General features: G+C 39.6%; 3 protein-coding genes across 4 annotated transcripts in view; all 3 read right to left on the minus strand.

Moving 5' to 3' along the window:
• Nucleotides 1-456: 456 nt before the first annotated feature.
• On the minus strand, nucleotides 457-19617 carry inpp5d (inositol polyphosphate-5-phosphatase D). Its single transcript, XM_046050691.1, has 28 exons — nucleotides 19483-19617; nucleotides 17678-18100; nucleotides 17073-17136; nucleotides 12906-13041; nucleotides 12653-12797; nucleotides 12310-12450; nucleotides 12132-12222; nucleotides 11969-12046; nucleotides 11785-11862; nucleotides 11556-11679; nucleotides 9793-9899; nucleotides 9368-9470; nucleotides 9081-9277; nucleotides 8885-9002; nucleotides 8704-8800; nucleotides 5139-5277; nucleotides 4714-4822; nucleotides 4462-4550; nucleotides 3958-4039; nucleotides 3365-3454; nucleotides 3172-3282; nucleotides 2998-3074; nucleotides 2572-2659; nucleotides 2337-2486; nucleotides 2176-2239; nucleotides 1901-2092; nucleotides 1289-1735; nucleotides 457-1192 (listed from the first exon to the last, which is right to left on the minus strand). Exons 2-28 carry the CDS (start codon nucleotides 17815-17817, stop codon nucleotides 1183-1185), a joined length of 3267 nt encoding a protein of 1088 aa, XP_045906647.1. The 5' UTR covers nucleotides 17818-18100; nucleotides 19483-19617; the 3' UTR covers nucleotides 457-1182.
• Nucleotides 19618-20672: 1055 nt separating this feature from the next.
• gpr17 (G protein-coupled receptor 17) lies at nucleotides 20673-24353 on the minus strand. Of its 2 annotated transcripts, none has more exons than XM_046050693.1 (2): nucleotides 24248-24353; nucleotides 20673-21710 (listed from the first exon to the last, which is right to left on the minus strand). In XM_046050693.1, exon 2 carries the CDS (start codon nucleotides 21700-21702, stop codon nucleotides 20683-20685), a length of 1020 nt encoding a protein of 339 aa, XP_045906649.1. In that variant the 5' UTR covers nucleotides 21703-21710; nucleotides 24248-24353; the 3' UTR covers nucleotides 20673-20682. The 2 variants fall into 2 exon arrangements, with proteins under 2 accessions (XP_045906649.1, XP_045906650.1); XM_046050694.1 differs by lacking the exon at nucleotides 24248-24353 and adding an exon at nucleotides 22952-23062.
• Nucleotides 24354-25418: 1065 nt separating this feature from the next.
• Nucleotides 25419-26394, minus strand: part of LOC123971308 (unconventional myosin-VIIb) — a 51486-nt gene continuing 50510 nt past the window's right edge. Inside the window, 1 exon segment of the mRNA XM_046050027.1 lies at nucleotides 25419-26371. Within this exon segment, the coding sequence (XP_045905983.1) occupies nucleotides 26276-26371 (96 nt within the window). The 3' untranslated portion in view covers nucleotides 25419-26275.

The raw sequence follows: 26394 nt of genomic DNA on the forward strand, positions 1-26394 counted from the left end.
TGTCTCATGATCCCTGAGATGTGTGTTTTGACCCCATGGAGGGTCCGGTACCCCAAGTTTGGGAACCACTGTATTAGACAATATCTCACTGGGAAGAGAACTGCTTGGCATGAGCCCTGCTTTGACTGGAGCACCAATAATAAGGGGGGAAACACAGTCATGGTAATTTGATTAAATTTAAAGGAAAAATGTGTACATTTAAGAAAGTGTATGTAAGAAAGGTTTGTTTTAGAGGTCTCCTACCATTATAGCAACCATTACAGAATCTATGAAAGCAAAGTGAGGCTCAGTTTTACTCACATCTGATCAAACAAAATAACATAAAGTGTTGATGACTTGATGATTATATATTATTCTAATATTACCTTCATATATACATATAATGCAGACTTAAAGAGGCATTTATTTACAGTTTCACAGGCAATGATAAATCAAAAAATTTATTTAAGCTGATATTTCAATTTATTTGAGCATTTATTGTACATCTACATTATTGCAAACATGTCAATATCTGTGCAATAACACTGTGTGGTAAACATTCACTAGCTACTATATAGTGTAAAACTCTATGAAATGTAACAGAATTATTGATAAGCAGAGTTTAAATTCAAACCTATTTTTAATGCGAGCTTAGCGGAAATTAAGTCTGAAATGTTTCTCTAATGTTTACATCACTTTAAAAGAAACATTTAGAAACAAAAAATGCTTTTTTTCTTTCTTGACGGAAATTAGATGAGAAGATCGATCCCATGCTCATGGTTTGAGCATGAATTATGTAACAACAGCCAGTTAGCTTAGTAAGCATTTTTAGAGCAGCTGGCTGCGGGATTTTTGTTTCCTTTGGAGAAAACCAGGCAAGCTGTTCCCCTTGTTTCCAGATTTTATTCTAAGCTAAGCTAACTGGCTGTAGCATCATATTTCACGTAGAGACATGAGAATGGTATTGCTCTTCTCATCTGACTGTCAGCATACAAGGAATTTGGCACATTCCCCAAAATGTACAAACTATTTCTTCATTACAAACAAATCGTCACTCAGGTTTGATACATTTTTGCGGGCGGTGGGGGTGGGGGAGTGACTGGCCTTAACTCTTCCAAAAATGCAGAGGAAGAATCTGTATAGTCACTGCGGACCATGGCTGCAGCCTGGTCTCACTTCACAGAACTGCCTATCTTGGGAACTTCAGGATGCACTAAAGAAAGACAAAGAGTTTGCATCATCATGTTTTATATTTTTTGGGACTAAGACTAATACATCTTGCCATGAAGAGAAACAGAGCTGTCCCTACTACTTGTGAGGCTGTGGCTGCCCAGGTCTTGCTGGCGGCCTGTATTTGCTGGGGAGTTCAGAGCTGTCTCTGTAGTCTCTGGATTTGGGGTTCTGGGGCTCTGGCATGCCCGGCCTGGACTTGGTAGGTAAAGGAGGCCGGTTTTGTGACATCCCTCCTTCTGAGCGCGACGGCACCACTGGCTTCTTCTGTATCGAGGGATGCGAGGAGATGGGGGTTGGAGGCTGAAGTTTGGGCTCAGAGCAGGTAAAGGAGCGGTTGCGTGGGGTTGGTACCGGGGGGCGATCAGGGTCTACGTCTGCTGGTTTTGAGGCTGTAAAGGTAGGATCTGGAGGTATGAGGTGGTCCTTCTGGGGATGGTCTTGGTCCTTGCACCGACCATGTGGTTTTCCCATTGAACCATATAACGGATTGTCAAACATCTCTGACCCCCTGTCACCCTCACCCCTAGGAAACAAGGAATTCAAACCAGTCAGTTGTGTTTCTGTTTTACTTTCTACTGATTAATATCCATAATTAATGTTATGTTATTTTCAGAGTTTTTTCCTGAGATTGAACACTGAGAATCAATGCAACATGTTAGGTCACATTACCCCAGAAACAGGCACTTACATAGGATTTAAAGGTTTTCCTGTAGGACTGCGTGCGCCCACATCAAAACCACCCTTCTTGGATTCTTTATTTCCTTGGCCATGAATGGGAAGACTTTTTGGTGGCATGCTGTAACTCCAACCTTTATCGGTGCCCCGTGAAACTCCCATGTAATTGGGGTTAGAAATATCATGTGCTTGGGTGATGGAAAACCTGTCAACCATAAGACAGAAAATATTACACCCGGAAGTCATGTTTGAGATATTCTGAAGTAACCACAAGAGAAAATATCTCACTTGTTTGGGTCACCGCCTTTTCCTTTTGAGGTGACAGTGTCATCCTTTTCAACTTTGATGAAATCTGAAATCAGAGTAAAAAAAAAAAAAAGAATTGATGCTGTAAGAACTGAAGTAGAAATCATTTAATAAGTAAGTACTGGACTGATTTCCAGACTCACCATATAACTTCTCAGTGGGCTGCTTGCCCTCAGAGGTATGTAACTGGATGCCACCTGTCAAGGTGCCTGTCTTCTCTCCGTGGTGAGTCAGTGTGACCTGAAACTCTGTGTAGCAGAACTGGGCCGCTCGCAGCGCAACACATCCCTCTCCTATGGACATTAAAACACCAGCAAACTGTAAGTACTGCTCAGCTCACAATGCATGTGTATCACACACTGTATGTAAGTTCATTACCATACGACTCGTCGCAGTCTGTCGACTTCACGCAGATGAGGATGTGCTGGTCCAGAAGGTACTCCGGGTCAGAGATGATAGGGGTGAGCTTGAAAAGACAGAAAAGACAACAAATTATGATCGCTTGCCACAACAAGTCATCTTCCACACTGAGAGCTCCTTCCTAATTTTCCTCTATTTACAAAAAAGTAGATCAAAATCTTCATTTGTGCCTCAAGCAATTAAGTTTTTAAACAGGTAAGGCACATTTATAGCCAAATAGGCAGGATGCTCAGCTAGTCTGGTCTGCCTAATCTAATCAGTAGCAAGGTACGGGGCATGTGTATTAGTGTGTATTAGTATGTTTAATAGTATGTCTGCTGGTTATCACTGGTCTAATTTCCCTGCGGGGACAAATAAAGATTGATTAATTGATTCTAATTTTACCTCAACTATGTTGCCAAACCGGACTTTTATTGACCCATCGTGCTCCGCGTTCTCTCCCTCTGAAGTCTTGACTGCTTCTGTAGACATTTAGAGAAATATTTGTTTTGATATCCGTAGTCCATGTTAAAACAGAATCCAATGTGATACGGTCGATTACACAAGCGAAAAACATACTCTCCAAGCAGCTGGAATGGTATTCAATGAAGAACTTGGTCTTTGATTTTGTCAACAACGTTGCCACACAGTTCATGATCTGTATCCCACCTTGAGGTTCACTGTTTAGATCTGAAAAATGTAGAACATCACAACTGGTATTTTGGAGCGGATAACAAAGTCATCTGCAGTGAGCCATAGCTGGCGATCATACCTTGCTTGGAGACAAATTGTGAGGCTACTCCGACTTCAAATGAGGCGAATACTGGTGAGTGGTCACTTGTCACGATGTCATTAGTGCACCCTGCAAGTTGGAAAGTTTGGCTGAATGAGTTTGTCTCATGAATCATTAAAGTGGCACTTCAGCAATTTTGCATTACACTTTCATTAAGTTTGGGGACTCACATGAGACCAATTAAACCAAGAAAGGTCAAAATGTGCAGCAGAGGCTGAGATTTTTACTTTCACTCCCTAGTATGGGTTGTCTCTGTGCCTGGTAAATGCCACGCCTTTCAAACTCCACATTCCATGGATATTTATGGCAGATACCAAAATTGATATTTGAGTTGAGACCAAATACAGTATGTACTGAGTGAGACATTTTACAATTCAGGTGGAAAAAATCAGTGCTGCCTGGTGAACAAACTATGTATTTATTGGCCCTCAATATATCTGCAGTAAGCTAACATCGGCCAATATATCAGCCTGGCAGATTTATCAGTCTAGCTCAACTTTATGCAACTCATCAATTGAAAAATAGTGCTAAAAAGAAAGTGCTACCAAAAATGCTTAGGGGGAATTACTCACCATATGCTTGGCAGACAACATGAACCAGAGGGTATGACTTCCGCAGGACACGATCACACCATGAGGGCAAATTGTATTTAGTCTGTGAAGTTAAATTCATCATGTAAACAGACAGAAGACAGGGCTTCACTTCACTTTATATCAGTAAGCATTAAAAAGCAGCTGAGAGGTTATGTGTCAGAGGTAATATCATTTCTGGTAGAAACATTCTTCGAACATTTTTGCCGGTATGGATTTAAATTCATGGGGTTCAAGTTGTCTAAAACGGAAATCTGTTGAATTTATCCTGGTGCCTGCATATGAATTGAATCATACATTCTCTATGACCTGCCACAGATCTTCACACGGACTTTTTGACGTAGACGGCATGAAGCAAAAATACATGTTCAGTTTCAATTGAGATACATTATGTGTTCAAAGCTCCAGTTGCTTTTACTGTTTCTGCGCTCGAGTGACTGACAGGAGCCATACAGGGAAAAGACACCTGACTAAACAAAAGCTTACCCCCGTGGCTTTGGCCTTTGTGTAGGCATACTTCTCTCGCGAGTCTCTTTCAAAGCGGTATGTGGGTGCAAACGTGATTTCCTCTTCATCTACAATCAAAATAATATCAAGAAGACAATTAGACAATCAGGTGATGAACAGAGCAGAGTTGATATAGAAAATCACATACAGCATCAGCTAAGTTACAGTAAGTTACACACACTTCGCTGTATGTCTGTATTGACCAAAATTCTCCATGTGCCCAAGGCTCACCAAAATGCAAGAAGACCTTTCCATCATTCCTCTCCATGTTGAGCTGGTCTTTACTAAGGAGTTCCTGGTACTGCTGCTGTTTGATCTTTGTCACAATGTACTCAGCTTCCTGTGAAGGGAAACAGTGCAAAGTAGTGACTTTTCCTGCCTAAATGTGTTAGCAGCTGAGAGCTCAGACACCTGACAACCAGCATGTTCTTTTATGCACCGCACACTGAATTATAGCACTGCTAGATCTCCAATTACTTAAGTAAATGTAAAGACTAATTTCCATAATATATTTGTGAATGTGCATGTCGTTATTAGGAACATAGGAGCTCAATTAAAATATATCATCAGTAATTTGGTAGGTACGGTATGTCACATCTGATTACATTTGTTTTTGTGTCATTTCTATAAAGCGAACTGCATTCATTACAACTTACTGTAGATGGGAATTCAACACGGTAGTTCAAATCACCCAGCCAGAAGAGGTGGGTGAACCGATGTGTGATGTCAAATGGATTGAGCTTCTTATCTCCCAGATTCAGAAAACGCAGGATGTTGATGTAGTTTTGATTCCGTCTGCAAAAACAGACGTGTGAATTAATCACACATTTTGCAACATATTCCTCTATGTTATGTCTAAATTAGGTGTGGTTTCAGAAGAGGCTCATAGGCTCTTAAAAATAGATGAACAAATAAAAATTAAAACAATACTTCCTGCATTTATTTACATTTATATCAAGCAGCTAACTCATTATGATGAAATTGGTTGGGCTTAATAATAGTAGTTGAATCAAACTTTTATGTCGATTAGATAATGTTGTATCGCATATTTACTAGAAAGAGCACATACAGCCCTATCTTTGACTGATCTTGATCTTTTTTTTTTAACATAATATTAACTGTTAATTGATTATACATTAAATGCTACCCTCAAAAACATGCAGAGGAGGTGGCGGTATGGTGCCCCAAAAATCTACAAAAGGTTATCAAACTAGTCGAAAAATATTACAGAATAAATAAATAAATAATTTTTTTGCTTAAACAATTTAAACAGCGTGTAAAAATAAAAAATTATAAAGCTTTATGTTTTCTTTAACCTCTAATCAGCTGGTAAAAAGCATGGTCTGTGTGACTAACTGTGAACTAGCTTAATTAAAAGCAGTGGTGGTTAAACACTGAGCACCAGGCTGTCAAGCTAGTTCGGGAGGAACAACCCTCAGGCCGGGCCAGGGGCCTTATGGGCCTCCACTCTCACACTCAGTTCTCTTGGATGTAACTGCAACTTTTAAGTCTGAGATGAATTGTAGTCGTTAAATTGTAATAGTATTTTTCATTGAGACAATGACTCCATTAAATACAGATCAACTCAAGTTTAGTGATAATTTTAAACAAGTGAAAATACAAATACATGTATATCCGAGCTGGTCCCAGGGAACAAACTCATCTAGCTCTGCATTACACTGATTAATAAATCCTGTTTCGCTTCTCCTCTTGTGGGTCTTAGGGTCAGACCTACCTCCACCTTGGTGTCCACACATGTTCAATATTAAAACAACAGCTCTACAACACTTCTACAAAAATAAGAAATAAACTGAAATGTGGCATCAGAAATAGACATCATTTTGACATTAGCAAAAGTGTATGTGCATATAAGACAAGTGAGTTAATATAAACATCTGCACTAACACAGGTTCGTGTGTTGTGTACTGCATCACATGATGACCTTCAGGGCCTTCAGAGTTGTAGCTTTCATGCAAAGGCCCATTGTATTCATGTGTCTAGTGTTGTGTTTTATCAGGCCAGAGTGCACGTGCTTGCAACAATTTGTTAAAATCCATAAGGGCCCCATTGTCCCTCGGTCAGGTATACTATTAAGTCTAAATTATGGCCTGAGCCTGAGCTTCTGATACAGCCTGCTTGCAACACTGTGTGTGTTCTTACAAAAATGTGAAGGCCGCAGTCTGAGAGAAACAGGATGAGCGAGAAAACCGCCCCATACTAAATTTCAGTGTATCTGACAACTACACACTTAAACATATTCTAATAAACATGTTTATCGTTATCCTATACAAGCTAGGCATATAAAATATTCACACATCACGGCTTCCTGAAAATATTCAACACTAGCTACCTAGCTGAAGCTACTTTTTGTCATGAAACTACACCAGCCAGTGCATGTAAAGTTAATCATACATATATTGCACAGCATAATGCGGTAGCATCGCTGCTCTTGTAACAGTAGCTAAAGCAATTTAGGCCACAAGCTAATGCTAACAAAGACAGTTAATGCTAATAGTTAGATAGTTAATGCAAACAATGTTCTCAGATATCATGCTTTCATCTTTGTTCACTTGTTTGAAATTGTCAATTATTTAACAAAAAAAAATATTTATTGATGTTTTTCATTTTTGATAACCCTTTAGTACATTTTGTCAGTTCTGGGTAGAAGTGTCTGCAGAGCTTCCTTTCGGTCCCTTCTGGCTTTGTATGGCTCCCACAGCCTTTACCAATCATAATGCCTAGGGCAATCTATAGCCTGACAGGTTAAACCTGGGGTCCAAAAAGCACTTTCAGCTGCTACTAACGCTCATTGCTGTGAGCAATGAGCACAAACCTCTCTTTTCTCATCTAGATTTTGTCAGCTGAACAGTCAGAGGATAATGTTTAGAGATATTTTAGAGAGTTAATCAAATTGAAACTATAAAAGTGGTGGGGACAAAAATGGGATTTTGAAAAGTGAGAATGCTTTCTAATAATATAGGTTGTATTTATCAGTTAACAAAATGTAAAGTGAGGAAGAAAAATCAAAATCAAATAACTAATCGGTTTGACAATCCCTTGCCTTCAAAACAGCATCAGTTCTTCTAGGTACACCTGCACAAAGGTTTTGAAGGAACATGGCAGCTAGGTTGGCCTAAACATCTTAGAGAAATAAACACAGTCATTCTGTGGATTGAGGCAGCCTCAGTTGCTTCTCTCTCTTCATGTAATCCCAGACAGACTCGATGATCAGGGCTCTGTGGAGGCCATACCATCACTTCCAGGACTCCTTGTTCTACTTAACGCTGAAAGTCGTTCTTAATGACTTTTGCTGTAGGTTTGGGGTCGTTGTCATGCTACAGAATAAATATGGGGCCCATCAGATGCCTCCCTGATAGTATTGCATGATGGATAAGTATCTGCCTGTACATGTCAGAATTGAGGAGACCATTAATTCTGACAAAATCCCAAACTCCATTTGCAGAAATGCAGCCTTGGAAGGAACCTCCACCAAGCTTAACTGTTGCCTGCAGACACTCATTCTTGTGCCGCTTTCCAGCCCTTCGGGCGAACAAACTGCTTTCTGCTACAGACAAATATTTCTATCTATCTATTTTGACTCATCAGTCCAAAACACCTGCTGCCATTTTTCTGTGTTTTCATGCACAGTTGAGACCCTTAGCCTTATTTCCATGTCGGCGGGATGGCTTTTTGGCCATGAAAGCCACTTCTGACCAGACATTTCTGGATAGTAGATGGGTGTACCAAGGTCCCACTGTTTTCTGCAACTCTCAACGTGTTAGCTGAGTTTGGCTGTTCCTCACCCAGCTGTATTCCTCCTACACAGCTGTTTCTGTTTCAGGTAATGACGGTGTTTCAACCGACATATTGAATTAGTGCTCATTAGCACCTGTTTGGTATGATTGTTGAATCATACACCTAACGATATGCTTGCAAAATCCCTGACTTTGTGCAAGTGTACCTAGAAGAATTGACGCTGTTTTGAAGGCAAAGCGAAGTCACACTAAATATTGAGTAGATTTAGATTGTTCTTCTGTTCACTCAATTTGCATTTTGTTACTTTCTAAATATAATCTATTAACATGTCTATTTCTGAAAGCATTCTTACTTTACAGCATTTTTCCTAACTACCTGAAGCTTTTGCACAGTGCTGTATGTAATTAATTTAAAGATGATCCTTTTAACAAAGTGTAATCTGTAATAAGTTTTACTGTTGCTTACCTGAGCTTCTTCTCACTTCCAGAGGTCAAGTGACTGTTGACGAAGCCAAAAGATGTACCGTTGAACATAAAGGACACTCCCACTGCTCCCTTGTTTCCTACAGAACAAATATTACAGTAAGTACAGATGGGTTGCTCAATCAACTTTTATGACAGGTTTGTGGAGAAATAGAACTGCATACCCAGAGTGTTGGCGATCCCCGTCTTCACACTGTCCGAAAAAACGTGGGAGATCCTGTTTTCGTGCTCAGGCTTGGCCAGGACAATAATCCGAATGTTCCACAGAGTGTTGATCGCCACCTGGATGTTAGGAGAAGATATCATGCCTTACCGCTCTGCATCCAGTTGTAACTCTGTTACTTTGTCACAGTCACTCACCTGTTTAAAGCTGATGTTTGTGATGTTCCTCAGGGCACCTTTCACCGTGTCCGCCCACTCCCTCTCGCCCAAAGGATCCTCCTGAGTCCCAATGACATAAAAATCATGCGGGATGTGATCTGCGGTGTCATCTCGTGTCTTCCCTTGGCCCTTACACTGAAACCAGGAGTTGATGTTGTGGAGAGGACCAGCATTTCCTGCAGGTTTATGGAGTATTTTAGGTTACTGTTACATTATCAGTCATGAATTCAAATTCTTTCAAATATTTAAGATGTTAACATTGTTACCCATGTTCCAGGTGCCAACAAACACTGTGATCATGTCTGGTTCAGGCTTTTCAGAGTGTTTGTTCTTCATTTGTTGAAGTAGTTGGCAAAATCCCTCTCTTTTCTGGTGAAACAAAAAAAAGAAGAATGAACACATTCAAACATTGTACCTTGTGAATTACATGTGACTGAAAACTTATTTCCCCTGAAAACTTGGTTTCTCAATCAGCCGACAGTTGTTTGAGACAGATGTTTTCATGTTAAACTACCACAATTTCTGATTTTTGGGTACGATGCTAATGAAATCCATTGCAATGTTGCCATGCCACTATATATCAGGGTCTGATCAATGAATATTTAATGTTATTGATTAAATACTTGATTTAAAAACAAGTTTTCAGGAGCCTTAAGCTAAATCAGAAACAAAATTGTCAGATGTTTGTTACCTTTGTGTCATTAAACACAAACTCTTTACGCATAATCTTCTCTTTCTCTGTCTCAGTCACAATGACAAGTTTGGTGGGCATTTTCTGGGCTTTCACCAGCTGCAGGACTGAAAAGTAATCACAGTATTCTTATTAATGAGTAGTGTTGATGGTTTACATTAGAGCCCGACCGATAAATTGGCGTGCCAATATTATCGACCAATATGAGCTAATTGCAGATAAATCACTATCAGTGTTTATAACAGCCGATGAATGACAATGAAAAAAGAAACAGAAAACTGATAATTAATCATGTTTATGAGTGTTCAGCTGACATAATCAGCTGTACTTTTGTACAAAGTGCTATTTATAACAATTTAAATTGTTATGTTTTATAACAATTTAAATTGTAAATAAAAATTAAACTGCAGTATGTCATGTTATCTTGGTGGTCATAACTACACATAACAAATTTTAGGGATAATCTTTGTATATGTTACGTGTTATTGAAAAGAAGAAAAAAAAAACAAATATGAGCAGATAAATCGGCACATCAGATTTTAAAATCCTCAATTATCAAAATCGGCATCTTTCTTAGGCCCCATCCACACTACTCTGTTTTAGTTTACAAACAGAGAGTTAAAACGAATACGATCTCCGTCCACGTCCACACCAGCGTTTTAGCTGCCCATCAGAGTTGATCTCCGTCTACATTAAAACGACTGAAAACGCACATCTATTGGCCGTTCACGTACACTGGGCATGCGAGTGCCGGTGTAAACATGAAGCAGATGGTCTATTCCGTAGTTGCAGAAGATTTGGCAAAAAAATAAATAAATGCAGACATGATGTTTTTTGCATGCACCAATAACGACCTTGGACTGTTAGGTACTGAATGATTGTTGCGGTGGAAAACAAACTGGGAGTCGTTGCAAAGTAAACAGCGCCATGCACAGTAGCCTACAAGTGTAGGCAGACAGGCCTAAGTGTTATTTGCACGTACAGAATATTTTAATAAAAATACCAACTCAAAAACTCTGTCAGTAGCATCATGTTTCTGCTTTGCATGACCCAATCAGAGAGCAGAACGTGAGCGTCCATGTCATCGTTTCTAAAGTCCTCCGTTTTTGCCTGTCTTCACTAAAACGCCCTCCGGAGTTTCAAAACGCAAAACGGGGTCGCCAGCGTTTTCAAACTTCTCCATTTTAGGTCTTCGTTTTCGCCGTTTTAGTCTGGACAGGAGGTGCAAACGTTTTAATTCCAAAACTCAGTAGTATGGATGGGGCCTATAAAATCCCATACCGGCTCTAGTTTACAGCAGTACAAACAAGACTAAGAGTCTATAGCCTGCTAGCGGCTCTGTGAAGTTGTACTTTTAACTATCACCAGATTGCTAAAGACAGATTGCCAATGTGGTCATAATGACAATATGCATGCGGAATGTTTACTATGTTCACCCTCTTGGTTTAGCATGTTAGCATGCATACTTTTGCTAGCGCTAAACATAATGAACAGAAATCTTCACCTGATGATGACGCTAGATGAAAGTTAAGTTAGTTAAGGGATCACCAAAGTCACTCATCCTGAGGTGGAAATGAATTCTAATTCTCATAATCGTTGACATTTCACTAAAAACAAAAATGTCAACCTCATGGTGCTCTAGAGGAAACGTCCATCAGTCTGGACTAAAGCGGTGGACCGACCGACTGACCATCGCTACAGCAACATTGCTACCATGGCTAAAAATAAAAGGAATGAGGCTACAGAGTAATGTGATTTCTTACTTTTGTTGTGCACAAAGTATTTGTCTTCAGGCCCATCTTTCGACTTCTTGAAGAAGAGTTTCCCACTTTCAACATCCACTTTCAGGAACATCTTCGTGGGAATACCCAGAGATTCTTGCTTGACCTGCGAGTGAAAGAGAAAATTGATTAGATAAACCACAAACATCCAGACATTTTAAATCATTTCATTTTCCTTCAGTGTAATACAATAACTACTTTAGAGAAGCACCTCAAATGTAACAATGGGAATGAGAGATTTCCGGTGACCTCCTTCATATCCAGCAGACTCCAACACAGAACCTTTAGTCTAAAAAAGAAACAAAAGTGCTGTGTCATCTGTAACTGACATTATCTGTTGGTATGTCAATTACCAAGATTGTTCACGGTCAAAAAAATGAGTCACGGTACCTTACCTTATCTTCTATTGAGTAGAGCAGTTTTGTCAATTGCTCAAGTCTAAAGGATACAGATTGACCTGATTCGACAGAAATCTGAAAATAAAGGAAATGATACATGATGATGAGGACTTTTTTGTGTGAGCTGATAATGCTGCAGAGGATCAAGGGTGCAACCCACTTGTTTTGGAAACTGTCCAATCCCTGGGGAGAGCTGTTGGTCCAAAGCTCTATGAAAGACCTCAAGAGCTGGCAGAATGCGGGAAATTTCACTGTCTCACAAAAAAGGGCAGAGTATGGTTAAATCAGCCCCATACATTGTGGTCTATATAACATATTCAGCTGACTGGTAGCTATACCTGTTTAGATTCTTGCAGATTGCCATTGTTAGCTTATTTAGCCCGGGGAGGTTCGGGTAACCGTTCTGTATTTGTTCAGCATCCAAGCAAATTGAGGTCCTGAAGTATTCTTGAATTGCAATTTGGTGCTCCTCTGGTATTCTGGAAATATGCAACACAGGAGCTCTTAAAAACACTCACTGATTCAAATCACTGCCCATAATTGTAGGAATGATCACACTGTGCATACTGTACACTGGCAGTGTTTTATCATAAACTTTGCATGACGAATTATCCTACTGAGGACAGTTATAATTGTGCAGCATCAGTGCATATTTTGCAAATTTTGCAAATGTGACCATACGCAGACAAGTCCATATGCTGCAGTCTCATTAGGTAGGTGTCTGTTAAGGACTTGCAGGCCTGTTCAGAAGACTTGGGGTCACTGTCTTTCACATCGTTTGCTCCAAAGTTCCTGGGTGGAAGCTGTGGTGGAAGATTATTGGACTCTGTAGGACAAAGACGTATAGGATGTTTAGAAATGCTTAAATCTTTGACAGTCACATATTTACATTGTAGCCAGTAGCCACTATTCAGATGAGGTGAAGTTGGGTAACCTTGTTCCTCGTCTACCTCCTCCTCCCTCTGGACAGGGTACTGCAGATGTGTGACCAAACCCATGTTGGGACTGTAATATGCCTCCACCAGCTCAGGCAGCATAGAGAAGAACCTGATAGGAACTCCTTCAGATGCCTGAAGAGCAGATCATAGCAAACACATAATTCTCCTTAAACCTCAGCAGAACTGAAATGTCATGTGCTGTTGTTCTGGAAGACCATTGTTTTACTTTTATTATTAAATCAGGTGACACAATCCTCTGGGGTTTTACTTCCCATGTTATGTCAGATTGGTCTACTTGCACTGTTTGTGGTTTCTTCCTGCTGACTAGATGCATTCATGTCATCAGCTAAGTTCCTAAAGGTGCAGAAGTGAGACTAAAAAGCCCCCTAAAAAGGGGCTAGCATAGGGGAGGGGAAGGGCGAAGTACCAAAAAACCTGATTTTAAGAGATAATGTTTCAGACAGAGATATATTTTTGCTGTGGTCACTAACTCACAGGTGTGGTCTATCAATATCAGGTGGTATTTTGCGCAAATATAGAACGACTTCCGTATAATTTCACTTTAAACATAAGTGGCACATTACTTTACGTTACTTTCAACCCCGTCAGCTGGGACAAAAGTAAAACAACAATACAAGCTAGATTTACTTAGAAGTTACGCTTGTATTTAATAAATAAACATGCCTGTGACCTTGTTAATGTGTAACTGCAAAGATCTTTTGTCCTTTATCATAAAAAAACAAATTAAATTACATTTTTATTTTAATATTCAGTCTCAAAAGTAACCTGACAGCCCAAACTTGAATTGTTTAGAAGATTTCATATTATATTATATTATCATATATATATATTATAAATATATAATATAAATATGCAAATGTATGCACCTAAAATGGGGGGAAATGGTAAGATGGAGATTGTTTTTGAACCTGACATGATAAAAATAAAATAAGACTTTACTGATCCTGCACTGTGGATATTTGCATGTTGTAGCAGTTTCAGAAACAGTGAAAAAATGAAACATAATTTAGAAAGATAAGAAAAAAATGATAAAATTAAGATAAAAATTTAAAAGCTATTTACAGAATAGGCCTATAGAAATTTCACATTTTGAAATTAATTTAAATTTGTTTTAGTTAGAACAGTATGAGTGATCTGCATTTTGAGTGCTATTTACTGACACGTACTATACTGACCTCCTTAGGAGACAGGCCAAAATAAATATCTGCCTTAATATAAGCATGCAGCTTCCCCTCCTAGTCCAAGGAGAACACTTACTAATGTAATCTGTACCTGTGGTCTAGTCTTCTTCCCAATTATCTCTGCCCTCCTCCTGCATTCTCTGACCAAAGCGCATGGCATATGGCATGAGACTTTATCAGCTGACCTGAGACTAGAAGACGGCCACAGGAAAAGATGACAAAATCATGCGATATTTGGCAGCTCCATCAAGGGTTGTGTGCTGAAGGTGCTGTCACAGCTTGGACTGGAAATGTAGTCAGGGCTCTGAGAAAATCGCCTTGTTACTTGCTCCGGTTTACCCCTACTATTATAGAATCCTGCCATTCCAATTTTTGGTGTTGTGCATTAGGTTTATGTAGCTACTGCTCAAAACCATAACAGTTAACATAAATTTCTCTCATTTTACATAAATTAATTAATTAATTATACATTTGATAATGTTAGATGTAACAACACTGTAATAAAAATTTTATTACACTGGATATTTTAACCTTACGCTTTGTTATCCCACCCTGCAGAGTGCATGCTTATATTTTAAACACATTGTTCTTCCATTAAGAGGATGAACTGAAACTGAAAATCTTTCCATGGTTCATCAAAGAAAAGGGCATTTCCATTTGATGGTACTGACGATGAATAAAGATTTAATAGTTAGGAAAACAATCAGTTGCTGGAAATCCTGCAAGAAAGGTGACAGTGATTGTGACGATGAGGAACGCAGAACGCAGATGAGGAAAAGAGTGAGGATTAAAGTGCAGTTACAGGTATGAGTATAAGATATAGAGGAAACCTATTTAATGGCCTCTTTTCACTTATTGATTATGTGATAGATTTTGTTGACTTTCTATGCTTTGTCAACTTCAGTAAGTATTGAGCCAAAGACGGCTGCAAGGTAACACAGATCTGAAATGGTAGTAGCATAAATCAAACATTCTGGTACTCCATACCAGTGAGTAGTAGCCCTGTTCTAGCCCATTTTACCACTATAGGCCAGATGTTTGTGCGGTTGTTGCTTATGAAGTTTTATGCTTGTCCATTTCCCAAAACAGAAATCATTTATTATTAATGTCGTTTTTTGTGGTAAAGGCATACTTTCCCATATGATTACGCTTTCTCTACCTTCAATTCTATGCTGATGATACTATTTTATCTCTGCCTATAATAACGTCACAAGTTCTAATGGAGACATTTGCGACATTAAGGCTTTTTTCATTTGAAAGTGGGTTGGACGTGTGCATGACAGAATTGTCTCATTTAGTGAGCGAAGAAAGTTTTACACATTCAGAGACATAGCTTTGTTAATAGTAGTTTTGTCAGCCAGTGGTATTTACTGAATATGAATCTATATAAATAGATTATACTACATCCACAAGAGTTCAATGTTAAATTTGATTTAAAAGTTGTCTCAGCTCTGTTTTGATGAAAGTGATCGAGACAAAAGCCGCATTTCAACCAAAGGAACCATACCCCGGAACAAGAAACTTGGTGGAACTCACTGCGTTTCCACCGGAGGGACCAGGGTCTAAATTTATTTCTAGGGTCTTTATTTGACCTCCAAAAAAATCCCTGCTCGGGGGGTAGTACTTTCCAAAAGTACTGTTACTTTGGGGGTTGGGGCTGCCTTGCAGTGAATTTCTGAATGGGCGAGTAGAGGCTACTGGCTTTAGCTCAAGCATGTTGGGTGTTTTTCTGCTACTGCTCCTTTCTTCTCCACGGTTGTTTGCAAACCAGTAAATCACAATCAACAGTCAAATAGCACACAAGTCTCGCCAATGTCCGCCTGAGATCAAACGTCGGCATTAAAAGTATTGGTCGGAAATAGCAGCCAGCGTGCAGCGGTGTGTTTACAGCGAACATCTGATGGAGTTACGATAAATACTGGGTCCAAAGTTGTTGTTTGAAGTTAGTAACTTTTAAGTTGTTTTAAGTTAAGAGGAACAGATGATTACAACATCCTGTTCCTCAGGCGGACACAGATGTGATGCTGCAGCTGATCTGTAGCTCTTGTTGGCTGGAAATGTTTTAATAACCTTCCAAACTGTCGCAATTTTATTTTTGTGTTTCTTTCTCTGTGCTGGAGTTAGTTTAAGAACTTGATGGCTTTACCCAGTTTGTTATTAAATTTGTAACAATCTTTATCATGTGTCTCTTCATAATACTCCCACACAAAAAAAGCTGTTTTTAATGGTCAAGCACAGCCTATAGTTTTTCATTATATCAAATCAAATCAAATATTAATTTATAAATTTTGCTCATGGATAGTAGTTACTAAATAATGATGCTTGTCCATCGCTGTGTACAGCGTATAGGCCTACAGCCCACGTCAGCTGGTTAATTTGCCTTATTTTTGCATGTCTTTAGACCGCGGTGGAAAGACACAACAATGGGCTGAAAGAACCTTTTAGTTCCTTGAAAAGAGATCCGGTCACTCAAAAGTCCCAGGTACTTTTGGTCGAAACACAGCTTAAGAGTCCAAAACCATTCTAGCGCCTCTGTGAGGCTGCTGTACTACTGACAGTTGGTCCATTGAGCTAAATGCTAATATCAGCATGCTAATATGCTCACAATGAAAATTTTAACATGTTGATGCTCAGCAGGTATACTATTTACCATGTTTCCCATTTTAATTAATAAACCATAAACCATAGTATTAAACAAAGTGAATTTTTGATCTGATGATATAAAAGGTCAAGAGATCACCAAAAAGACTGCAATTCATCCTGAAGGGCGCACCGCTGAAGCAATGCTGTTAGGATGACTACAAGCTAATGAGCAGTTGTTTGGCTAAAACAAGTATTAGTTTTGGTATTAGAAGAGAAATAGTCCTTTATCTTCGGATAGGCTGTAAATACTTACAACCATAATAATTCATCTGACTTAGGACCACAATAATGGTGGCTTGTGTCAAACTGTCAACCTACCTGGACAGAGAGCTTCTTATCCTCATTTGGCAGGATTCTGTATGTGTACACACAGTTCTGGTATCTGTGGTTAAAATAATAAAATGCAAATGTCTGTCACTGGAATATGAAATGTATGTAGGGTAAAGAAACATGCTGGCTGGTTTATTCAATTTGTTTATCATACAATCAGAATAGTTTGGCTAACATTGTAAATGAAAGTTGCTCCAACACATAGGAGTTTTAGAGGGCAAAGGGTGTAGCTTTGTGGTAGCACAGTATGCAAATAAAGGGGAACTAGTCTTGCGTTGTGGTGCCTATGCTATGCCAATGCAAAAAATATGATATGGCACATTGAAATACATCAGGAGAAATTTTGCCTTTTTATGTTATATTAAAAATGCCCAAATGACGATGTTTAGAGTGTTTTTCTTAAACCTGATGCCAAAAGCATTCTGTAGAACTGCCATGTCATGTCAGTTCTTTCTCCATTAATTAGGGATCATACACAGCTCACATTGCCAGTTATGAAGGGTTTTTGAACAAGGAACAAGAATCATTGTCCACTCTATGCATCAAAATAAACAAGTCAGTGCAATAGTTAGAAACATATAATGTCTACTTACAAAACACAGAGGGCATACGCTCCCTGTATGGACTCACTGTCCCGGATAAGGAAGCTTCCATCTCTTGCTGCTTTGGAAAGTAGATCCTCAGCTTTGGATCGAGTTATATTACCATGGCACCAAGGTTGATAACTTGGCATCCTGTCTCTCACCCCAAGAGTCTGAGCTCAAGAGTTTTGCATCTGCTCTCAAAATATATTCCAGCAAACCAAAGTAAACTCAGTTTTTCTTTCTGGCTATTTTCATCTTTTCATGGTGCGTACTCACTACTTAATGTTCTTTCTTTCACTTGTTCATCCACTGCCTCCGAAAGCTGTAAAAGGAAGCTGCTACTACCTCGGTTCTGAACTTCCTCATTTGAGAAGTTGAGAGAGGACGGCCCTGGTGCCTCTGCTCTGCCTGTTATATGACAGATCCACAGAGCTGTAAATAGAAATATAGACTTTCACTGGCTAAGTAGAAGTCTTTGTCACATTATTTAAATCATTAACCAGCAAACCACGTTAGTTTATGTGCCTGCTTGTTAATGTGAACTGTCCAGGAAATAGTTAAACTATTTATAAAAACTTGAGTTGAAAGAAGTGAAAAAGGGAAGTAACAAAAAAAGGCAAAGATGACTTGTTATAGTCAAAGTATTTACAGATAAATCAACTTGTAAATAATATATGTAGATTGTTATGTGTATAACAAGCCTTATTTGGTTCCCAGATGTATTTTTAATTCTCAGATAATATTTTCCCTTTGATCTATAAATAAAACAAGCACTCATATTCACCCAGAAGATCCGACCTGAGTCAGATTGTTAACTGTATAATCATCTACTATGAATCAGGAGAGCTAAGTGTTTTCTAAAATCTATACATTCAGAAAACACAAGTTTAGAATGGCTTGCAATGTTCATGTGATGGACAGGAAGTTGCAGAATTAAGAGGAGGAAAATAAGCTGCTCACAAACCACAACATGGGTCACATGATACAAAAAGAGAACTACACAGTGACAAGTCACTGCAGCCTCGGAGGTTTCTGTCCTTCACTTGAAATAGGTTCTTCACTTTCACGGAGAGCATGTCAAAGTCTCAGACATGCAGTGGCAATGTAGACCAGAGGATGTGAATTCATACATTTGCTTTCAAGTGACAACAATTGAAATGCAGAGTTAGCACACACTTTTTATATAACAGCATTGAAAAGCAGGTGGTATTGATACAAAAAAGAAATAAAGAAGGAAATGTGAGTTAGTTGTTAACATATAGCCTAAGTAAGCTGGTGTAGCAGCCATACAGTTTTTATGAGAGCTTTTTTTAGACTTAACATTTCCTCTGTAGACGACTTTGTAATAATTACTACAAGTTTATAATTAAGTCATAAGGATTATTTATAACTCACATCTTACTAATCTGTGTGAATCATGTCTTTCTGTTTAAAACATCACTTCTTTTGCAGATGATAAGTAGTCAAACTGACTCACGGTAGGGCTCATAGTTTGTCATGCAATAGTACAATATCATAAATGTGGACAAAGCAGTAAATGCATATCTGGATAATAATAAATGAATACAATGAAGATTTGTCTAGCACAAGCAAAGTAAACAATGAACTGGTGTCTTCAAGTAATTTCTAAAGGCCATGGAAAATATATTTGTAAGTGCGTTTAAAAATACATTTTATATTAAAAACAAGACTAAGAGTCTATACTCATGCTAGCAGCTCTCTGAGGCTGTAACTAGGCACAGTGGTGCTTTGAGCTAAATGCTAACGTCAGCATGCTCACAACAATGCTAACATGCTGATCTTTGTAAACTTACCATCTTAGCTTGGGTTGATGGCTTGCTAACATTCGCTAATTAGAGCTAAAAACAAAGCACAACCGAGGCTGTTGGGAATGTAATTAATTTAGCAGGTATTGGTTAAACATTTACAATTCATTCTGAGGGGAACACGAATGTTGGTACCAAGAGATATTTCTGTCTGTACCAAAGTGGTAAACCAACGACCACCAAACAAACTCTGACCTACTGGTGATGCTACACAAAATGAGAGATCACCAAAGTTATTACAGTTCATCCTCTATAGATTATCTGATCATGTGGATATCTGTCATTTCATGGCAATTAATGCCACCCTGCTAGCATAGCTAAAAACAGCTTAAATTAAAAAATGTACATAAGCTAACTAATAAGTATTTATCACATTTGGCATACAAAACATTAACAGGAAATACATAAAAAGTTGACTATCTACATATTTAATCATTTGGTGTTTGGCACAAAAATAATTTTCCAACAACAGCAGGAAGCTTGTGGAAACAATTTGACCAACTTAATTCTTGTTGGGGTCACAGGTGGCTAGAGCCTCTCCCACCATGCACTGGATACCAGAAAGATGTTGCTAATACTATACATTATATGACATAGCAGAGGCAGTTATAATCTAATATAATAATATAATATTGAATTAGTGTTTTGTCCAATTTTCTGTCTCATGTCTAGGACAAATGTTTTGTGTCTTTTTAGGGCAGCAAGTGGCAAGTGGAACCAATCTCAGACTTTGATGTCGGGGGCTAGTATTTAAGGGTTCTCTGGTTGACTTTCTGAGCTCTGTATGCACACTTTCCGTGAGTTTGCAATTCTGCAGACTTTGCTCATAGGAAATTTTGGAACCACAAAAACGAAACATAAGCAAAATATGGAAGGAGTTGGTATAAACACGTGTCACTAACGGGCACTACTTGTTTGTCTTCTGGTGGTATGACGGTGACTTTCAAATATGTTAATTTGGTCCAATAGTACCATTTTGGAGAGCAAACAACATTCTCTCTAATTCATTACACATGGAATAAGAGTCTCAAACTTTACTGGACACAGGATGCCCCTGTCCAGGTAACATGACTTCACAAAGCGCTGTCCCAATCCTCATATGTCAACAGTCAGTTGATAGTCAGACCAATTTTTGTTTGTTTTTGTTTGCATCTGTACCAAACAGTGCTCCAGACACATTTCTCTTCCTCAAAACTCCGACTTGGCACTCACAGAGCTCTCATGTGTTACCTTTAACTCTCCACTAGTGGCTCCTGACATCCCAGCCTTATCTTTGCAAAACAATGTCATTAGAGTGCCACGGAACTTCTCCGCCCCAAAAAGGTAGATTAGCGGATCCATGGCGCCATTCAGACAGGTGAGAGAGGAGGTGAGGCGGTTGGCCAGGCTCAGGCCTCTGCGTGTCTGGCAGGAGACGTCAGGATGGCTGTAGCCCAGGATGAAAGTGGCTCTGCTCACATGATAAGGCAGAAAACAGACTACATAGATGAGCATGACCAGACCGATGGTGCGCAGGGCCCTCAGCTTGAGGGTCGGCTCTAACCTGGAGCCCCGACGCAGGCTGAGAATGATGAGCAGGTAACAAGACAGTGTGGCGAGGAAAGGTGGGGTAAAGGCCACAGCCAGTGAGATCAGTGCATTGCGCGAGGCCTTCTCTCTGTAGAGCTGCAAACACACGGTCATGCCGTCCACCTCTGCAGTCTGGTGGGTGATTAGCAGTGGCGCCATGGAGACAGTAACCAGGGCCCATAGAGAGAAGCTGATGATGTGAGCGTAGCGAGCACGACGAACCTTCAGTGACCTTACAGCGTGAACAACAGCCAGGTAGCGATCCCCAGCCACGCAGGCCAGGAAGTACAGGCTGGCGTACATGTTGACATAAAACAAAAAGCCTGCCACTCTGCAGGGCACCTCGCCAAAGGGCCAGTGGCCTCCAGTGAGGTGGTAGGTGGCCCTCAGTGGGAGGATAATCACGTACGATAAGTCTGCCACAGCCAGATGGATCAAGAAAATGTTAGCTGGAGAGGAAGAGCCACGCTGGTGAGAGAAGATCCAGAGAGCCAGGCTGTTACCGTTCAGCGCCAGAAAGAAAACAAGGATGTAGAAGCATCCAAACAACATGTTCTCAGCTGTTGTGTCCACCACAGCACAGCTCTCTGATGACTGATTGGAGAGCAGGGAGGACAGCTCCATTGTAGCAGACTCCATTTTGGTAGCTGAGGAGACATAAAAGATGATTTTTATCCTAAAAGCTATTTTCAGGTATGAATAGAAATATTTCTCCTCTTTTGGAAGATTTTTTTATCTTTAAGTAATGTATGTATGTTTGCAGGATATATAGAAAATGATGATCAGGTCTGATTTCTGACCAGCATTTGGGTCATGACTTTTCTAAACAAGTGCTTTTGATTTCCAAAATGGTTCATTGTTAGTATTCAGACAGCAAACTAGCCCAGTAACAGGAAGCCATACGAACTCAACCCCTGTCCACAGTTCTCTCCACCCACCCACCCACCCACCCACACACACACACACACACACACACACACACATGCACACACACACACACAATACAATAGGCAGGGAAAGTGTTTGTCACAGTGCCAGTCTCACAAGGTAACAATAGATGTCAATGTCCCTGTCTAATGTGCACATTCCCTCATAGCGGATGATTACTTCATTCTGACCACTACAAGTAATAGACTTCCTCCACACACCCTTAAGTCCAGGAAGTCTACGTCATTAAATCTTCGCTCATCTTTTTTACAGCTTGTCTTACCTCAAAGTCTGATTTGTCAGCAAGAATTCTTTCAGCCTTTCAGTTAGTTAAATGGCAAACTCTCAAGGGCATAAAGGGTTTTGCATGAAACTTTAGCTCATCACGGTAAACATGGGGATGTCAAGATGATACTGTGCTGTAACTATACACTAAGTAATGTTAAGGTGTAACATTCAATGTGAAGGGTAACAACTAAAAATATAAAAAGAGTTCAATTTTTAACCTACGTGGAAATATGTTTATTCACCTTCTTGTAATATATATATATATATATATATATATAGATAATTTGATGAGAAGATTGACACCACTCTCAGTTTTGTATGCTAAATATCAAGCAGCCAGCAGAAAGGTTAGCTTAGCCAGGAAACAAAACATCCGCCTACCTAGCCTATCCTGCTAATCCAAGCTAGCCAGCTGCTGGCTCCAGTTTCATATTGAGCGGACAGATGCGAGAGTGTATCTACATATGTGAGATATTAAAGGCAGCATGCCCAAAGTCAAAGAAACTTTTTCTTTAAAAAATCTTTACATGATTTCTGGTTAATGTACATTTGAGTCTCACCTCCTCAGTGACATTTTAAACATTGAGTATGAACTCGACTGAGAGAATTTCCAACATTCCTCATTGGACTGCTCACTTGTTTTTTCCAATCTAAGAGAACTATTTAGACACACCTCAAAATAATGACCACCCACTCCTCTGTCCCTGCTGCAACTCTGGCAAGCTCCAACTGTCCACTCCTCTCATTTTGTTGTTTGTTCTCCTGCTTCAGCCTAACATCTACACAAACATCCCTGGGGCGCGAACAGCAGTTCAGCATTCATCTCAGAAAAGGCTTCTCTCAAACTTTAACTTTGGTATTTGTGGAGGATCCAGGAACAATATCAAAACGTGTGTTGCAGAGATGAACTTGTCACCCAGCAGATGTTTCTCTAGCTAAAGGGAGGTTCCCAAATATACAATGCAGATAGCTCACCACAGAGCACAACAGTGAAATGTGATTAAGTAATGCCGCACCATTGCATGGCCCCTTAACAAAAAAGGAAAGGGATGTCTGTCTCTCTTTATGTGACTGGGCTAAATCTCTGTTTCACCAGATCACTGTCCAGACTTTTGGCCCATTAAGAACCATCCAGATGTAGCTGCGTGACTCTTTTCAGTGTGTGTGCTATGCTCCTGCACTGACTGGAGCTGTGAGACCCACAACGAAGGGCATTTCTCAGCAAAGGCTCAGACTCAGAGCATTAAGGAGCACAAGTCGCCCCAAAGAAAAGGGTTGTATTCCTGGCAGGGATAACAAAACAGGAGCAGCACAGCTGAATGGAAAAGCTTTCATAAATACGGATCCCCGAGGGATAATCCTTAAGAGAGGCAATCCTGAAATATGCCTTCATCACAATAATCTGGGTAAGCAGATCTGTGCAGCCGTTCACATGTAAAGAGTGCTAGCAGAGAGGAGACTGAGCATCCTGGCATTGGTCTTTTCCAAAGATTAGTACGTAACGGTGTGTTGTGATAAAACTGTGACAGCTGTAATGCGTACAATGTGCTATTGTTAAAACTAGTCACGGTAAAACCCAAGTACAATAAAGCAAAAGTGAAATTTGATTATTGGATTAAATGCAAGTGCACTTGATATTCATCCTTCCAATCTTAAAAAGCAGATGACAGATTGTCATCACTGCATGTTTCAAAAAATCATTAAAAATGCTCATCTGTTTTAGGAATCAAATGACAAAAGTGACATATACAGAATAAATACTTACTATTATTGTTCAGTGAACTTTACAGTTCTAGTATAAAGGATATATTGTTTTACTGCAACAGTTTGAGCCACTTAAAAGAAGTGTACGCAAAGAAAACAACAGTGGGAATCACTCTTGTGAAGACAGACCGTAAAAGAATTATTAAAAAAACAATGATAAAATACATCTCTATTTCAACATCTCAGGTAAAATAAAAAGACTTACTTCAGAGAGTTGGGAAAGGGTTGTCTGCTGAAGGAACAATTCAGCTGGACTACAATCAGTGCAGGAGCAGATTGGAGCAAAGTGAAGACTTGGAGTTCAACTGCCGAGCTGTGAAAGAACTGTAGCGCTGACACAAAGAAAGCTGTCCTATAGCCCCCTCTTCTCTCCCTCAAGATGTTCTTGGGAATGAGACTGTTGCTCTTTTTGTGTCTCAACAAATTTGATAACAGAAAGGGAGTCCCAATGGGAGCCTTTCGTTTGAACCTTGACCCCACCCTTTCTTTCTCCATCCCCTTTTCCTCAGAGAGCCACTTGTGCGCTCCACAATAGCCTGAGTCAGAATAAGCAGCGCATTTTAGCAGCAGGGAGAAGAATGGCATGCCTTACTACCAATGAGTCGGGTATGACTCCATGGAAACGAGGCCTTGTGGTGCACCAAGTGCCTTTAACATGAACTCCCACCCTCCCACTGATAGATAGAAGATGGACTGTGCTGTTAATTGAGAAGTTTATGACTGAAGTCTCAGAGATGATCTTTTGTAAATGGTCTGTTAAGTTCTACAGAGGGCCCCATTCCCTATAGGAGAGTAAGTGAAAAACAAGAGGGGGGGACGCTTGGGGGAAATAGACAGACGCCATTGTTGATCTCTTGCCTCCTGGGGGCATCCTGAAATGGAATGCCCGAAATAATCAGTCACATAGCCATCAGACAGATGTGGAGAGAGGTCCCACTGGCTGAGGGGGGATAATATTTCTTTCATACAAGATGACACAGCTGTGTGTCAGATACATCGGCTCTTTCTCTTCTCAGTTTCATCGATATGCAAATGGTATTCTGTAGACCTGAATGAAGCCACTATCTGTGCGGGACTGTGGAGAAGCTTTGACACCACTATCCCTGTTAATCTACTGCTAACTGCTAATTGGGACGGCCCCCGCTTTTGTTCGGCTTCTCAGCTCTGTCTGTTGTGCGTCTCGTAACCCTGAAGCAAAAACATTGCCTTGTGTAAGTGTTTACTATCATAAATACATGATTTTTCTTACTGCTATGAAGGAGCAGCTCCAGCTGCCTAAGGAGTTTTGATAGAAAATAAGAAGCTCTCAGCAACAGTTACACCCACCAACAGGCTTCCACTGGGAAAATGTTTTATTTGACAATTTTTGCAGAAACATTTTCTCAACAATAAATGTTTTATTCATGACCATAATCATTTTAAGCACTTTTTCTAAAGATTAGCTTATTTAAAAGGTACCCTGTGGAGTTTTTGACCACTATTCATAGTTTTCAGTCACGTGTCATGTGCAGTGACCTGGAGGGCAAAACAACAGACCGAAATGCGTTCAACATGTTAGGACTCCACCAGGCACCTTTAAAGTTTTTAAGGCAGGCAGATTAATATGGAGAGGTATTAATCTCAATAGTAGTGATTAATGCAACAAAACTAATATTTTTAGACATTTATCTATACAGGAAGTATTTCAAAAGAAAATGTTGTTAGATTAAATAAATTGAAACTGGAAATATGAATGAAGCTATGTCTATTTGTAAATTTGTTTTACAATTATTAAACTTAGGTGTTTTTTATGAATATGGAGATGCATTTAGAGAAACCATCATTTATTCACAAATTGTAAATCATGTTTTTAATTTGTGGATAATGAACCACATATATTTTTTATATATGTTTTTCATTTCATCTGACTATTTCTCTCCATAAATTAGAGGCTGGTGAAATTGTGTGCACTGACTTAGTATTACCTAGAACAGGGGTTCTTCACTTAGGATTATGTTACTCACATACATGCCAAAGATACATTTGCTTTAAATAAAAAGATCTACAACTGCTTTCTTTCATGCAATACATCAGTATATTTTTTCATAGGGCATAAATAAAGCTGATTGCACTTTCAAAAACAAAGACCTGTTCCTGCATTGCCTCTTTGTGTGTGCATGAACTACACGTTGAGTGTGCTGGTTTAAATCTGCAGCTACAGGCACGTGTTGCGTCACACTCGTGCTACTGAGGCTCAGATGTTGAAGCGCTTGTTCCTGGTTTGCACTGCCCTCCTCTCTCTGTGGTACATGTTGACATACGAGGTTATAAGATCGTCCATCTTGTAGCCCTTTTAAAAGAAGACACAGAGGT

The sequence above is a fragment of the Micropterus dolomieu genome, linkage group LG05 (genome assembly GCF_021292245.1).
Source record: "Micropterus dolomieu isolate WLL.071019.BEF.003 ecotype Adirondacks linkage group LG05, ASM2129224v1, whole genome shotgun sequence".
In the NCBI taxonomy this organism is placed as follows: Eukaryota; Metazoa; Chordata; class Actinopteri; order Centrarchiformes; family Centrarchidae; genus Micropterus; species Micropterus dolomieu.